The sequence below is a fragment of the Acartia tonsa genome, chromosome 1 (genome assembly GCF_053477335.1).
Source record: "Acartia tonsa isolate MP-2025a chromosome 1, ASM5347733v1, whole genome shotgun sequence".
Taxonomy (NCBI): domain Eukaryota; kingdom Metazoa; phylum Arthropoda; class Copepoda; order Calanoida; family Acartiidae; genus Acartia; species Acartia tonsa.
Genome location: NC_137260.1, coordinates 42,974,121 through 42,988,231, shown reverse-complemented (window position 1 = coordinate 42,988,231; position 14,111 = coordinate 42,974,121). Strand labels below are relative to the sequence as shown.

The 14,111-nt window shown below is 30.7% G+C and overlaps 1 protein-coding gene across 1 annotated transcript in view; it reads left to right on the top strand.

Annotated features, from left to right (window-relative positions):
* The window catches only part of LOC145327594 (uncharacterized), a 62,750-nt gene that overhangs the window by 35,144 nt on the left and 13,495 nt on the right, over positions 1-14,111 (top strand). Inside the window, exons 7-11 of the mRNA XM_080171136.1 lie at positions 6,861-6,948; positions 7,714-7,783; positions 8,208-8,258; positions 8,733-8,829; positions 12,841-12,919. Coding sequence (XP_080027262.1) covers positions 6,861-6,948; positions 7,714-7,783; positions 8,208-8,258; positions 8,733-8,829; positions 12,841-12,919 — 385 coding nt within the window. The remainder of the gene's footprint in view (positions 1-6,860; positions 6,949-7,713; positions 7,784-8,207; positions 8,259-8,732; positions 8,830-12,840; positions 12,920-14,111) is intronic.

Sequence of the window (14,111 nt, the reverse complement as noted above, 5' to 3'; positions counted from 1 at the left end):
CTGCTTGTGAGCCGAAAAAGAAATTTCAAAAAGAAGGATTGTCTGCTAAAGAGCAGTTTTATACATTCAGCTGAATTTAATAGTGATCAAATGACGAATTCACTGAGGCTTACACGCGTCTTACGCGCGGCTACCGATCCCTGGTTATTTCTAACACAATAGCTTCACGTCAAATTATTTTTATATTTTCAAATTTTTCCTCGTTAATTCTCTAAAATAAAAGCAAATTAAAAGTTTTAAATCTTTTAAGAATTTTGTTTTTATCTAAATATCTTATATAAAAACAAGGATGAAAATATCCATAAAAGCGAATCTATCAAAAGATATTCTTAATATATACACTCTTTTAGAATACAGACAAAAAGAAGAAAACTCATGTTAAACTTGGACACACAGACTTTATAGTAATGATTTTAGAGTTGGAAAACGTGTTGAATCATTACACAAATTTTGAAAACGACGAGTTTGACAATCCTAAATCAACCATTATACTTGGGGACGGACGGGCCGGTCTTAAATGTGGAAAACCTTTGCTTTTAAAAAGATTAAACATCCGCTTTCAAGGAAATTTGTAATGTTTTATTAAGAAGCGCAGCAATTAAGTTAATAATGTTTTAAATTAAAAAGAACGATTTTACACATGCGTTGTTAAGCAATAATATGTATAAGTTGAAACATATGAGGGATATACAGAAAAAATAAGGTCAAAGAATAAAAATTTATGTAGATATGTATAATCCAGAAAACTACCTGCCCAAAATGGTGGAGACTCTTTTAGTCTGCTAGCAAATTGGCATCTGTTCTTTTATAGAGACTCGGCTGTGTTTATATTTTCGACGCTATTAGCTGATTTCAAAGACCCAATGCAAAATTGGGACAGGGTCCCCGCTCGCTGGGCAAAGATACATAATTCTTTTGCATTAATTGTCAAAGTTTAATACCCAATTTATTGCATAAGGTGATCTAGAACATAAATACATATCAGACCTACAGGGTAATTTCGAAAGGGGACAAATAACTAATAGCTTTAAGCTTATCCTCGCAGCAGTTGTCGGAAAGACCCCAGCAGCATTTAAACTTAAATTAAAACAAGGATGACAACATCCATAAGTAGCGAAGCTCAAAAATTATAAATGGATATCGGGAAAAATTATATAAAGCAGTGTCATACAATACACATAAATCTTGATAAAATAGGGAAATCAGGAAACCGTAAAAATCACGCAACCTTAAAAATCACAAAAATTAAAATATCTAGGAATCGATCTAGCACCGCAATTTATAGACAAATCCTAATGAAACTTGATAGAAATATGTAGAATATGAGCATATTCAATCTCTGATAATTTCAGCTGCCAATCCTGAATAGGAATCGAAAAAACCATAGAAAACCTAAAAATCTAGGAATCAATCTAGCACCCAAATTAATAAATGACCGCAATAAAGTTTAAGGAACTTATGTAGAATGTAAATCTAAGCAATCCCTGAAAATTTCAGCCCATTATCTTAGAAAGGAGTTGAGAAAATCAAGAAAACATGAAAATCTAGGAATCGATCTAGCACCCCAATAACAGACAGGTGGACAAAACAATGTATAGATTAGATGGGCATATGTTATGAGGATCTTCAGTAAAAATTTTAACTGTCTATCTTTTATAGGAGCGGAGAAAATCTCGTTTCCCCCACTTTGTCTCAGACGGACGGACAGACGGACGGACATTTCGAATTATAGAGTAGCTTCGATACTAATAAACTGACTGATTATTCACTTTTAACGCTCAATATTCTTCTGAAGCAAACTAAGCTATCAATTCTAATATATTATCTGCAAAAATATAACTTTAACTTTGAACAGTGAAGCTAATGATGATTATACTGATAAAGTAGAGAGACTAATTTGTAAATATAGATTTGTAGTTTTCAGTTAGTTCTAATTCTCTGATTTCATTGATATTTTATAAATACACATTCTTTAAATGTAAAATTATTTTTCCCTCTTTAAATTGAACAGCATATGCTTTGAAATTGTCTATATATTATATAGATTCTGTTATTAAACATTTCACTTTTATGAAAATCAACAGAATAAATTGTAAAATAACAAATAGAATATATTCTTATGATTACCTCTTAAACGGAGAAATACCTAATTCTTACTTTATTTTTTAATTGTGTAAGATTTCTAAAGAAATAGCTTATTAAAGATTAAGCTCCATTTTATAGAAGTGAGACTTTCATTGGCTAAACTGTATCAACTTTAAAGGTTCTAACATCTGTTAATATTACAAATATCTGCAATCTTGCTCAATATCTCCCTATCTCTCTCTCTCTCTCTCTCTCTCTCTCTCTCTCTCTCTCTCTCTCTCTCTCTCTCTCTCTCTTCTCTCTCCCTCTCTCTCTCTCTCTCTCTCTCTCTCTCTCTCTCTCTCTCTCTCTCTCTCTCTCTCTCTCTCTTTTCTCTCTCTCTCATTTTCTCTTTCTATCTATTTTAATCCCTCTCTAATCTATATCGTTATATATGTTTATTTTTACACCTCTATCATCTTTCGCCAATTCTCCTATCAAAAAAAAGTCCCCGTGCTTCGCTAATTGCTGAATAACCCCTATTATAAAATATTGCCTACTGCAACATTAGTATTATAACTAAAAATCCTACTTTTTATTTATTATTATTTAGCGGGGTTATGTTTTTCAAAACATAGCTTAAAACCAAACCATTACCAATAGATTTATTCTCTAAAAGATCAGTTCCAGATAGGAGACATGTATTGCATTACAGATTACACTAATTAAAACTATTTTTCTGGTAGCATTATATTTGTTAACAAATTGATAAATATATATAATATAAATATCTTTTACCCACTAAACAACATACTTTTTAACTAAATCTAAAATCAGATGAGAGTTCGAGTTAAAGTCCCCATGTGGCAACTCGAATTCTCAGTTGAACATATTCACACAACTTCCCCTGGTTGTGTAAGAAGGGAGATTATCAAGTGGTTTGGATACTTAATAGTCACTTACATAATTTCTGTACAACCCTTATCCCAAGCTCCTCTGCTGAGAGCGTCATTCATTACGGTGACTTAATTTGGGACACCTGCCATACTCGGCGAGGGTGAGGTAATAAAGAGTAGCTCCCTTGAGACAGCGGGTCAAGGTATAATGTACTTGGGCGTGGAGCTTGATCGCCCCAGTGGCTATACAAAAGTGTCTCGTCCTTCTTCATGACTACTTAGGTCCAAACACTAAGAAACTATAGCTACACACACACACACAGAATAATTTTCGGATCATGGAAAGATAACGAAGTAGCGGGTTTCGTCGTATTTTCATTGTATCTTTTGATAGTTTAGGAATGCAAATGTTAATGAAAGCTGGGTTAGGGAATTGGCCCAGTAGGGTTAGGGAAAACATTTCCATCATCTAATTTTCTATATTTAAAATGCCTTTTATGTTTGTCTTCGTGTTCAGTTGAAGAGAGAGAAAAATAGAAGATCTATAAAACATGGATCTAACATAAAAACTTAGTGGATGGTTGACAAAGACGTCAAGAAATAATACCCCAGACTGTATGAACTGCCTCCATATTTATTTATTCGTGAATAATATTTGCTTCTCTTGAATTTGTAATAATACATCCAGTATTTTTCTTAAATCTAGAATTTGAGAGGTAAAGAGAGGTTTGAAGGTCGCTTGGGATTTGTTGTTTCAACACAATATTTATATAAAGAAATAAAGGTTTGTTAATACTTGTTGGTTGTTGTTTCAACACAATATTTATATTAAGAAATAAAGGTTGGTTAATACTTGATGGTTGTTGTTTCAACACAATATTTGTATTAAGAAATAAAGGTTGGCTAATACTTGTTGGTTGTTGTTTCAACACAATATTTACATTAAGAAATAAAGGTTGGTTAATGCTTATTGGTTGTTGTTTCAACACAATATTTATATTAAGAAATAAAGGTTAGTTAATACTTGTTGGTTGTAGTTTCAACACAATATTTATATTAAGAAATAAAGGTTGGTTAATATTTGTTGGTTGTTGTTTCAACACAATATTTATATTAAGACATAAAGGTTGGTTAATACTTGTTGGTTGTAGTTTCAACACAATATTTATATTAAGAAATAAAGGTTGGTTAATACTTGTTGGTTGTTGTTTCAACACAATATTTATATTAAGAAATAAAGGTTGGTTAATGCTTATTGGTTGTTGTTTCAACACAATATTTATATTAAGAAATAAAGGTTGGTTAATACTTGTTGGTTGTTGTTTCAACACAATATTTATATTAAGAAATAAAGGTTGGTTAATACTTGTTGGTTGTTGTTTCAACACAATATTTATATTAAGAAATAAAGGTTGGTTAATACTTGTTAATTGTTGTTTCAATACAATATTTACATTAAGAAATAAAGGTTGGTTAATGCTTATTGGTTGTTGTTTCAACACAATATTTATATTAAGAAATAAAGGTTGGTTAATACTTGTTGGTTGTTGTTTCAACACAATATTTATATTAAGAAATAAAGGTTGGTTAATACTTGTTAATTGTTGTTTCAATACAATATTTACATTAAGAAATAAAGGTTGGTTATTACTTGCTGAGTATTTTTTCATAATGCATATTCTGACTTACTGGTATTTATTGTAGAGTTTTACGCTTTCTTATTTTTACTTAAAAGTTATACACATCACACTGCAAACTTTAAAACCAAGACAAATATAATATGCTGAAATTAACTATCATAACTATCCGTTAAAAACGAGCAATACAACCCAAAATGTGGATAAGCTTCATTTTTTATTAAGGTTGTTTTTATTTTTTCATCTCACTAGAATGAAGTGAAAATACCTATAGAGTCACTAACTAGTATTCCTTTATTTACATGGCACATACACTAAACCAATTTAAACATTTCCGAAACCAAAACCAAAATATTTTCTTCACACTGATTGACGTATGAAAATTTTCAAACAATGCAAAATATTTATATTATTGAAGCTTTTCTATAATTTGCATAAATATGTTATGGTCATATAGGCACAAAAAATTACTTGTCTGATACATTCAAAGTCTCAATAAGTTTGTTCATTAACCCTTTTAGATCGGGCCCGCACTATTATCTAACCCGGCTTCTATTAGAGCTAGGGGTCTAAATCATTTTGTGTGGTTACAGTTTTTTGTATTAAGATTTTCCTGCTTTAAAAAAACATTTAGGTCAAAGTTTTCCTTTTTTACTCGTTTAGTAAGCAACCTTTGTCTGTAGGTTCTTTTTATAAAGCTTTAAATATATATAAAAGTTTTTGGGAGCTAGAAATTAGAATTCTCAGAGAATGTTTATTTTTGAGTTTATTTTAGTGGGAGCGAGGACAAGGTGGCAGATTTTCACGGAATCTAATGAAACATATACATAAATAAGATTAAGTTTTAAAATTAAAAGTATCTATGTCAAAATTGTCAAGTTGTTCAAAGTTTTGATGCTGTTCTAGAGAAAGAGAACCTGGAGGATTAGACCCGACACTTTAAATTGGCTTTTAGACACTTATATTTTATTTTATTCACCATTTTCTATTTTAATGCTATGTTAAAGTCAAGAATAGTTTTTGCTATCTAGTTAAAGGTGACCAAGTTAATTTAATTTGGGGATAAATAAAAAAAAATCCAGTGCCCGTTTGATTAAATAATACACTTTAAAACTTTTTTTTTACAAAATTACACAAAAATGAGGAACCCCCCCCCCCCACACCCCTCATCCAAATAGGCAAGCGAAAATAGGGCGCCTGGTTAATTAAATTTATTTTTAATTATGTTTTTTACATTTACATCCCTTTTATTATTTTTTATATTTCAAACGTATATAATAAATAATATTTAATGAATGTTAAAAAATTAAATTGTTCAAAATATCAGTTCTAATTTGAATAGAATTAAAGGTTAAATCTAATACTAAATATAAAATTTTAGATTAATTTATCAAATTTAGTTTTTCACGTTAACTTTCACGCATATATATTTAAAATTTGTATTAATTCAGCCATTCTATCTATAATACAAAGTAGAACGATGTTTGTTTGTCTGTCTGTTTGTTTGTTTGTCTGTCTGTTTGTTTGTCTGTCTGTTTGTAGCGAAGGATCTCGCTAACCGCTGAACCGATCGGGTTCTCCTTTACAGGGTAGCTTTTCATATGTACCGGGAAGGTTTATAACTATTTTCTTGGGGGGTTGGACACCCCCCCTAAAAAAAATGAGAAATCCCCCCCCCCAAAAAAAAATTTTCTTTCAATTTTTCTTTTAAATATAAAATACGAAAAATTAGTTTGATCAGTCCTCTTGGGGCTTCGCCCCTAGAGGCTAGGGGCGAAGCCGCTAATTAATATATAAATTACTCTAAAGTTTTAAAATATTGTTTTCTTGTTCATTGGCTTAATAACTTTGGTTATTTTTATTAAATTTTCATGGGTTTTTGAGTGTCCAAACGTTTCAACTACTAATTGTAATCTACAGATGAGTAATTTTGTGTATCATCATTGGAGTTGTATATCAATTTATTTGCTATTGTCTTATCCTTTTAGATTCCTGCTATATACAAGTCTTGTTGGTTTGATTAAGTTACCAGGAAAACAACAAGAAATAGTTAGAGTAAAAGGAATGCCTTGTCCTAAAACAGACGTGCAACTAATTATCATGCACAGATCGTGTAATCAAAGAGTTGGTTGTGTTTGTTTAAATAATCAATGAATTTTACACATTATTAAGATTTGGTCCAGACATACAAAAAAAGCAAGATCTTGTGATGTATTGTCCGAGGCTAAAATATTAAACTCTAAAAAACTTTATAAATATTAAGGAATTGTAAATTTTCTGGTCCTGGAGAAGAAGTGAGAGGTATTGTGACCGAAAATTCAAACATTCAAATATCAGATTCTAATTTTAAGGTGAGAAAAATCAGGTTTTAATTCAACAGCAAAGCTACCCACAAAGTATAACTTCGTAATGTGTCGGTGAATCTGTCTGTGCTGTCGCAGGCATTTTATTAACATGCTAGAAACTAAAAGACTTAGAATTGTAAAACTAGTATGATTTTGCTTCGACCATTTAACCATTTTTTTCTTAAATTCATGGATAAAAATGATTGTAATCATTGCTTTTCACAGGTTTTTCCATCGAGGAGAGAAAGGTTTTATTTTATCGTTAGAGGGTGTAAGACTTGCTGTGAAAATCTTAAACATTTATTTTGGTACGTTTTTTGGCTGGGTGTGACTTTTTTAACAGCCTTATCTGAACGTCTCAAATTATGATATTATTAATTTGTTCCATGCTAGATATAAGTTCTCAATAATCTTTAATCCTATATTGATTTATAGCAAATTTCATCATTCAAGAAAAAAAATATTTTGCGCTATGATAAAAATATATACATTTATAGAATTTATACTAAGGTAAATAAATGACATTAAGAGTTTCGTTAAATATCAATTTATTCGACTAAAGTATAGCTAGTACCTTGTCCGTCAGCTAGTCTGTCTGTAAATCTTTTCAGGCTGTACAGCTTACTAAGACCGTCAGTAAGTCTGATGTGCTCTTGATAGAATTCAAATTTAGATAGACTTGATATATTTTTTTCATATGCTATTTAAGATAGAAGGGTGATTTGTTTGAGATTTAGTTGACCAATGCTACTCTATAAATCACTTGTATAGGAAATAAATAACTCAGCCCTATGGTGCAAATTTGGGGGTGAATCTAAGATTACTGAGAGCACAATTTCAGGTAAAAGCATTTTTTATTTAAAATTCAAGAATTGGTTTGTTGGTCTGCTAATAATGCAAGCGTGCATTCCATACACATACAATATAAAATTGCTTTGAAAGTTAAAGATATTTTTGAGAAGGAAAGAAAAATATACATATAGCATACTCTGAACATATTTATTTGTTGCTTGCAAAAATCTTATGCAAAACTGTAGGATGTATATGTATGTAGCTTAACTAATTGCTTCTTCCCAACCTTTTAATGTAAGGCTGGCAAGGTCGAGAAAATATCCAAAAATCCGTGCAGGATATTTCTATAGCTTATATAACATGTACTAATAATTCAGAATAGCAATTTTAGAAATTTTCAGCAACAGACAAAAAAAACTTCTACTCCATATCATAGAATATAAAATGATTAAAATTAAAAGTATAATATGTAGACTGTGGTGGGTATGGATCTTTGTACTGTACTAATGCTGCAACATTAACAGGTAAATTCCAGGGATACAGGAATATCACAATTAGTTTATCATATGAAACTCTTTAAAGTGGCTATAAAAAAAAAGATATTTTTTTCCAATGTTTTAAAATGTATCCTGTTTTTTAGAGGCACTATAAAGAGCTTTCAATGATATGAGTAAATTTATGGGGGCATTCGATTTCATATAATTTTATTTCTAAGTATTACACAATAGCAAAGTATTAAGAGTTTTGGGGTGTTTGTGTGTCTCTCCGTATGAAATTTTGTGTGTTATAATATGATTTTCTATTTTTATTTGGTTAATTGATGTAACAAAAAAATAAAATATTTCTTAGATGTTGAAATTTTTTTAAGGCATTTAGGTATCACTTTCATTTCAAAAAAGGCATAAATTTTCATAAATGAAACTCTTTTTAAATTATTTTATTATTTTAAATTTTTCAATTAAAGCAAGCTTCGCAATTATTGAATTTTCTTATTCTAGTTGAAAATTGTAAGATAGAGTCCAACCCTCGGGGCTGTGGAGTTTTTGTTCTACATGATAAATCAAGAATAAGCATGGACAAATGTACAGTAAATGGGTAAGCTTTTCTTTTCTCAGATTCATTCGAATCCGGTGGATAGGAACCGGTTCTCATCCATACGAAAAAACTATGTCTAGCATCGTTTTACATCCAGTTTTCTACGAATATAGAAATGTACAATCATAAGATTAAAACCAGTTTTTCGGGGCTAAAAAATTGGTTTTAATCTTATAATCGTACATTCTATATCCGCGGAAAGCTGTTTATAATACGATGCAAGAAATAATTATTCTCAGATTTAGATACACAAATAGTTTGTTGTCTTTCTGTTAAAAAAAGCAAGATGTGCTAAATTGATATCTGGTTTTGCTAATGATAAAGGGGATTTTTTTTCGCAATATTCGGTAAAGTTGGGTGCAAGCTTCCAGTCAAATGCGCTTATTAGGTCAAACTGTTCTTAATTATTTGTTAATTATACTATGCATTTGGTCATAAGTAAGACCAAAAAGCGTATTCGACTGGAAGCTTGCACACAACTTTATAAACTATCGCAAAAAAAACCTTTAAGTTTTTTTTATTGTTTGTGCACAACACCTTCTCTGAACAGATATAATTAATAATAACGACCTTCATTCATTAGGTTTTTTCTGGGGGACGGGGGTGGCGGCTTTATCTAAAGCCATAAGTAAAATAGACACATAGAACACAAACACGAATGGAGTTATAGAGTGCCAGCGCTACTGTTATAAATATTATAAAATCTTTTAAGTAAAATGAGTGCAAAAAGCTTTGTAAATCATATTAGAAATTTTTGTTAAAAATATTAAATTAAATTATATTGAATTTTATCAAATTTGAAAAGATAATAATTTATAACTTAGGAGAAAATCAATAATTATAAAAGATAAAATCTGAAAAAGATAATTCTTTCTATAATCCTGTGTGAGCATAAATTAAAATGTATAATCCTCACATGGATAAAATGATAGGTGAATAAGTATTTGTATTTTTTGTTGATTAAGAAAAGACAAAAAAACGCTAAATAAATCTACTTCTTTTTCTTTTCCCAAAATATACAATCTTCCAAAAGAAAAATTCTAAACATGAAAAGGGGACAATGTAAGATCGAGAGCAATAGATGCTAAGCACCTAACTTCAGTTAAGTAAGGCATTTTTTTGACTGACAAACTTTTTTTCTGTTATATAGGGCTATATAAATAAAAAAAAAGTTAAGGTCTACCATGGTCTTGTCTAAAATATTTAGAAATGTATAACGAGTTGAGATTATAAATCATCAGATGCTTTGACACAAAAGTATTTTCAATAAAAATGTATATTTAGCAAACGGGAAGTTAATAGTATTAATGTTAACTGTTTTAAAAAAAACATGGTGAAATTATGTTTTTCGTTGTTATAATTCTATTAATTATAAAAAAAATACTATATTCACACACAAAAATCACTGCAGTAAGGTGCTTGAAATCACTTTTCTTCATCTGTGACCATAAGACTATCTAAATATATGTCGTACATCATACAAACAGAATATTAAACGGCGTTGCTACAAAAGACCAACTCTACAAAAGACCAACACTTCAAAAGACCAACAAGTAGTTCATACAAAAGACCAACACCTACAAAAACCGTAATGATGGAAGGTCTAAAGCTGCAAATGGTCTACCATTATATCTGTATTGATCAAATTAATAACATGAATGCTATAAATAGATTATAAACGATACAATTACGAGAATAAACAGAAAATTATTTTTTTTCTATCAATGTAATGAAATAGTTGTATAAAATTTTCTAAATTTGAAAGAAAAAATCTTCCAATTTTAATGGTATCCAATATGGCGATAAAAACACAAGGACAAAATTCAAAACCAAAATTTCTTTCTTGAATAACTTTGTCCACAGGCTGAATTTTAAAATTCCGTCCGACAGTTTGTCCAAAGACTGTGTTGACTACGTACAGGAATAGTTTCGAACCCGATACAACCTTGCTTTTAAAAAATCGACCCTTTTGTAGTTGTTGGTCTTATGTAGGTGTTGGTCTTTTGTAGGTGTTAGTCTTTTGTAGAGTTGGTCTTTTGTAGTGTTGGTAGCAACGCCTATTAAACATTTCAATTTATTTATCTTTCATTGTCCTATCCTTACATCTCTGAATTCAGAGCTGTTAGATAAATTTACTCAAATTAAAGAAGAGAGAATTTTTAATCTTTTAGAACAAATTAAATAGAACAAGAAATAAAATAAATGACAGTCAGGTGGTTGAAAACTATTGCTTCCTCTTTAAGAAACATTGTTTTAACTTTTAAAATCTAAACTAAAAGCCTAACTTAAAAAAAATAAAGCACTTAAGAAAACTTTGAAATTGTGAACAATTACAAGCAATAATCATATTTGAAGGGACTTATGCAAGTTCTAATTCAGATTTTCTTTAAAATAGGGAAAAATATTCTCAAACTCCCAACTGAAGGAGAGAGAGAGTGTTAACAGACAGTCGGGTATACTAAAGCATTTACCATTAACAATTTAAATTTAATATTATAGTTATTAATGTATATGAATATATGTACTATTGGCTTTGTTCCTTGCCTCTAGAGGTTACTTTTCAAAAGTAGTAAGACGGAAAAATGGCTTAAAACCACTGATTAAAAAAGTAAAATTAAATCATATGTTTACATTTCATGTAAGTAGAAGTGTAGGTAATCCTATTTTTTAAATGGGTACACCACATATGCGTAGAAAGAACACCACAGGTTTTTGCCATTACACTTACAATACTTGACACCACACTGAAACCAAGATTAAGGGGTGTGGCGTCTAGTGTAGAGGGGTGTGAGCTTATTGTTGGGTGTAATACAGCCAACTAGAGCAGTGATATCCAAAATGCAGTAGAATGATGTCTGTCTTTCTGTCTGTTTGTTTGTTTGTACCGGTTTCCTTAACAGGGTAGCTTCGGCCCGGGAAGGTTTATAACTCTTTTAGGGGATGGTAACACCAATATTCCAAGAAAAATCACCCCTAGAAAAAATTATCCCCCCCCTCCCCAAAAAAAAATTAAATCTTTTAAGCTCTAATTTTTTTTATACTTTTTTATCTAGATTTTAAAAACGGGTTTTGGGATTCAACTCCCCCCTCCTCAAGTGCCCCTAGAGGCCTCTAGGAGATTTACATAATCTAAAGTCAAAATAGCGTTAATTGGCTGGTTAAATGACGCGCGAGCCTACTAAATATTTTTTCACATTACCCTTAAAATCAAAGGATGTGTGACATTTTTAACTTGATGTTTCCCTTGGCTGTTTTAGGGGTTGTATACGAGGGGTGTAGAGATAGGATACACCCCCTCCTCAGCACGCTTCTACTTCCAATATATGACGGGTATAATAGACAAATAAAAAAAATACACATGTTAATACACGGAAAAAGGGTGGAAAAATAATTTTATAAAATAAATTCATTTTAGTTATCATATCCAATATATTGAAAACAAAATATTCTTAAGTGGGTAAATATAAAATACAAATAAAATGCTAAATTAAAATTTTCCTGGAAACATTAGCCAGAAAATAAAATTTTAACAAAAAAAAAGTTTAGAAAATAAATTTTGTTTAGAATCAAAATATGTTTCTAAATTTCTATATTCAATAGTTCATGCGTAGTTTTTTTCCCAAAATTTTAATTTTTGACTTATTTTGTTAAAGAATTTGTGCAAAATTGTTTTCTTTAAGATAAAATAAGGTAAAAAGTTGGGGTATAGTCCCGTTCGTTGCAACGCCTCTTAAGGGGCGTTTCATTGTATTTTCACATTAGTTTTTATAGGTTGTTTTAAGTAAAGTTGGGTAAGGTGATTGCCCCGCAGGTTTAGGCAATTGGCCCCGCAGGGCCTAGAAATAGGGGAAAAGCCAATGTGAAAATGCGACGAAACGCCCCTTAAGAGGCGTTGCAACAAAGGGGACTATAACCAAAAGTTTTAGATACCAAATAAAATGATGAACAAGAATTAAATAATAAGTCAAAATCAATCTTAGCATTTTTTAAAACAAATCATTATATTTTAAGGCATAAATGGAGTGGCTTTGGGTGTAGATGGGGTGGAGGAGGCTGTATTAAAAACTCAAGCTTTGATTCTAATGGTCAGGTGCACTATTTATCTTTATACTCAAATTTGCATTTCAACATTGCAATAATTAACAAGGATGGATGAGTCTAATAGCTGCGAATTTTAATCTTCATAAATGTACCATTATTTACCTAGATCGCCAGTGTGGCTGCCTGAATTGATGATTCCAACAATTGGTGCCCTTGGAAAATCTATTTGTCGGTTGCGCAGCTTGCATATAACATAGCAAGCAACCAAATTAGACTTAGCCACAGCTGCGCAGCTTAGAGAACGAATAAGCAATCCTTAGTATAAGCCAACATCAGTCAATACATAAAGCCAATTGCAGCCACCCCACTTAGAGAAAAATAAGCCTTAGCTAACTCCCTAAGTTAGAGCCAACATCAATTAAAGCAGAAAAATTTTATTTCAGCCAATCTATGGATCACTTGGTCTAGGCCACAGTATAATACCAATACGGCCGAGATGGGTTTTTAAAAGATGCCGCGTTTTTTCTCCACCTTTTTTACGCTATGAATAACAAGCGCGGCATTAGCGAAATCTAAACAGAGTATACAACTTAAGAATTCAAAATTTTAAAATTATTATTTTAGCCATTTGTATAATGTCTAATATAGCTCTAAAAAGATATATTAATTAATATGCAGCAATAATGGATTTTAGATAATTTGTTTTTCTTTTAAAAAGGCTGTACCAACAAAAGCGAAATAATTAAATACATAGTTGTATACTCTGTTTAGATTTCGCTAATGCCGCGCTTGTTATTCATAGCGTAAAAAATGTCGAGAAAAAACGCGGCATCTTTTAAAAACCCATCCCCGTCGAGCCCTGTCTAAAAGATTTTTGGGAAGAGGACTTAAGAAAGGATGAAATTTTTTGGTTGATATTAACAATACAATTTTTTTTTATAATTTAGGGTCTATTGTTCTAAGACCAATGTACTGTAAGAATTCATTTTACATAAACTGTCACATTTTAAACCAGAAAATATAACACCTTTTTATATTCTTCTGTCACAACAAAAAAGTCGAAAGAAAAAAAGAGTTTTATATTATTCTTTACTATAAGATACTAGCTGCTTCGCCCCTAGCCTCTAGGGGCTTTGCCTCAAGAGGTTTTATCAAACCAATTTTTCATGTTTTAGATTTAAAAAAAAAAAAAATTTGGGGGGGGGTTATTTTTTATTTTTTGGGGGGTTAGGGGTGTCCCA